Raw genomic sequence first — 2,636 nt, forward strand, 5'->3', positions numbered from 1 at the left:
TATATAAACATACACACATACATATATATATATAAACATACACACACACACACATATATATATATATATATATGAACATACACACACACTCATATATATATATATAACAAATGAATATGTAGATATGCAAGTAAAGTTCATTTAGTTGATATCTAAGTTATCTATTTTCAAGATTTTTTTAATACCAAGTTCACATTTCAGCTCAAAAGTTGAATAAAAATCTTCGTCAGTATACGAAGCAGTAAGAACTTATCATGTTTCTTTAGTTATAGAGAGTAAAGTCACTTCTGGTCTTATATATAAATATCAACGAACTAGACTTCTCCTGGTGTATGCTGAGAACGTAAAGGTAAAATCAACAGATCTGGTTTCCTTTAGCCCGCGGCTAATCTTTGAAAATATTAACTGTGGTTCGACTTACAGCTGGTTCATCTTAAAGGAAAATTCGCTTTCAATGGCCATTGGCACTTTCACTTGAACGTTAAATTTTGGACCGAAAGGAGAATAGCAAAAAATGAGTAAGCGCAATGATTGATTGATAAAGGCTCAAATACACTGCTGTAGTAGTTTGGTTGTATGAACGCCAACAATATTAGGGGTTCTAAATCAGTGAATCAAAAATGAGTAAGCGCAATGATTAATTGATAAAGGCTCAAATACACTGCTGTAGTAGTATGGTTGTATGAACGCCAACAATATTATAGGTTCTAAATCAGTGAATCAAAAATGCGTACGCGCAATGATTGATTGATAAAGGCTCAAATACACTGCTGTAGTAGTTTGGTTGTATGAACGCCAACAATATTAGGGGTTCTAAATCAGTGAATCAAAAATGCGTAAGCGCAATGATTAATTGATAAAGGCTCAAATACATTGGTGTAGTAGTTTGGTTGTATGAACGCCAACAATATTATAGGTTCTAAATCAGTGAATCAAAAATGAGTAAGCGCAATGATTGATTGATAAAGGCTCAAATACACTGCTGTAGTAGTTTGGTTGTATGAACGCCAACAATATTAGGGGTTCTAAATCAGTGAATCAAAAATGAGTAAGCACAATGATTGATTGATAAAGGCTCAAATACACTGGTGTAATAATTTGGTTGCGTGAACACCAACAACATTATAGGTTCTAAATCAGCGAGTAACATTACATTAAACTGGATAAGAAAATTAGTAAATAGTTATTGGCTTTCAGTGCTATCTGACGAATGCAGAGAGCATAACTTTAAGTTAAATAGCTTATTTTTCCTTATCTGTATGATAAAAAATTTAGGCTTAAGGCTTAAAACGTAAAAATAAAGTCTCGCGATTCATAATATATATGTTTAATTATATATATATATTTATATATCTAACTGCCCTAAACTCTATTTTTTAAAATGTTTTAGAATATCCCAATTATCCTATGTTAAATTGTTTTTAACAAATAATTATTAATAATTATTTTTAATTATTTAAATTATTGTTTTAAATTATACATACTGGGTTCTCATTAATATAGCAGAGCAATATGAGGATGACACTGTGTAGAGTTAGCCCCTTTATTCGCGAACGCAGCTAGAAATATTTTAATATGTATAGTGCTATTAGTGGTTTTGTTGATTATCACCATCTTGACCCGGCATGGCCAGGTGGTTAGGGCATTCGACTCACAATCTGTGAGTCGCGGGTTCGAATCCCCGTCACACCATACATGCTCGCCCTTTCAGCCGTGGAGGCGTTATAATATGACGGTCAATCCCACTATTCGTTGGTAAAAGAGTAGCCCAAGAGTTGGCGGAGGGTGGTGATGACTAGCTGCCTTCCCTCTAGTCTTACACTGCTAAATCAGGGATGGCTAGCGCAGGTAGCCCTCGTGTAGCTTTGCGCAAAATTCAAAACAAACAAACAAACCACCATCTAATCTTGTTACGATGACTTTAACCTGAGTAATTAAAAATATTTCTTTTAAACCAATATCTGAACAAATATATTAATTTAATGATACGTAATTTTGTAGCTACGGAGTTTTTTTTTATATTTAGTTTTTGTCTTAGCTTGCATTTGGTTTATATTCTACTCAGCTCAAAGTAATTACCGGCTAAATAAATACAGAAGTTAATAATTCGGCCTAACCTGTCACTTTCCCTACTCAGAAGTTCTCTATGGAGACGTTCCTTGTATTCCTCATCTGAGCTGACGTCAAACCTAACCTCGTGTGGTTTGTGCGATTCTTCCTGTATGATTTATAAGAAAAACTAATCAATATAAAAACCCAAATAGAAGTCATATATACATTTTGATCTCCTAAATCCGTAGTTTCATTCTATAGATATGTTTTTGCAAAGTAAGTGGTGATAATGAAAGAATAAAAGTTATAAAAACTTTATACGTGAGATAGTCTGTTGTAACCTATCAATGTTCTAATTAACCGATAAAGGATTCTAGGCTGTTGTAACCTGTCAATGTTGTAATTAACCGATAAAGGATTCTAGTATGTTGTAACCTATCAATGTTGTAATTAACCGATAAAGGATTCTAGGCTGTTGTAACCTGTCAATGTTGTAATTAACCGATAAAGGATTCTAGTCTGTTGTAACCTATCAATGTTGTAATTAACCGAAAAAGGATTCTAGGTTGTTGTAACCTGGCTAT

At 33.2% G+C, this 2,636-nt stretch overlaps 1 protein-coding gene across 1 annotated transcript in view; it reads right to left on the reverse strand.

The window, feature by feature from the left end:
- Window positions 1-2,636, reverse strand: part of LOC111083438 (adenylate cyclase type 3-like) — a gene marked incomplete at its 3' end in the record, with an annotated part of 16,678 nt that overhangs the window by 2,744 nt on the left and 11,298 nt on the right. Inside the window, exon 4 of the mRNA XM_022379956.1 lies at window positions 2,118-2,218. Within this exon, the coding sequence (XP_022235664.1) occupies window positions 2,118-2,218 (101 nt within the window). The remainder of the gene's footprint in view (window positions 1-2,117; window positions 2,219-2,636) is intronic.

Source organism: Limulus polyphemus, unplaced genomic scaffold (assembly GCF_000517525.1).
Source record: "Limulus polyphemus unplaced genomic scaffold, Limulus_polyphemus-2.1.2 Scaffold9512, whole genome shotgun sequence".
In the NCBI taxonomy this organism is placed as follows: Eukaryota; Metazoa; Arthropoda; class Merostomata; order Xiphosura; family Limulidae; genus Limulus; species Limulus polyphemus.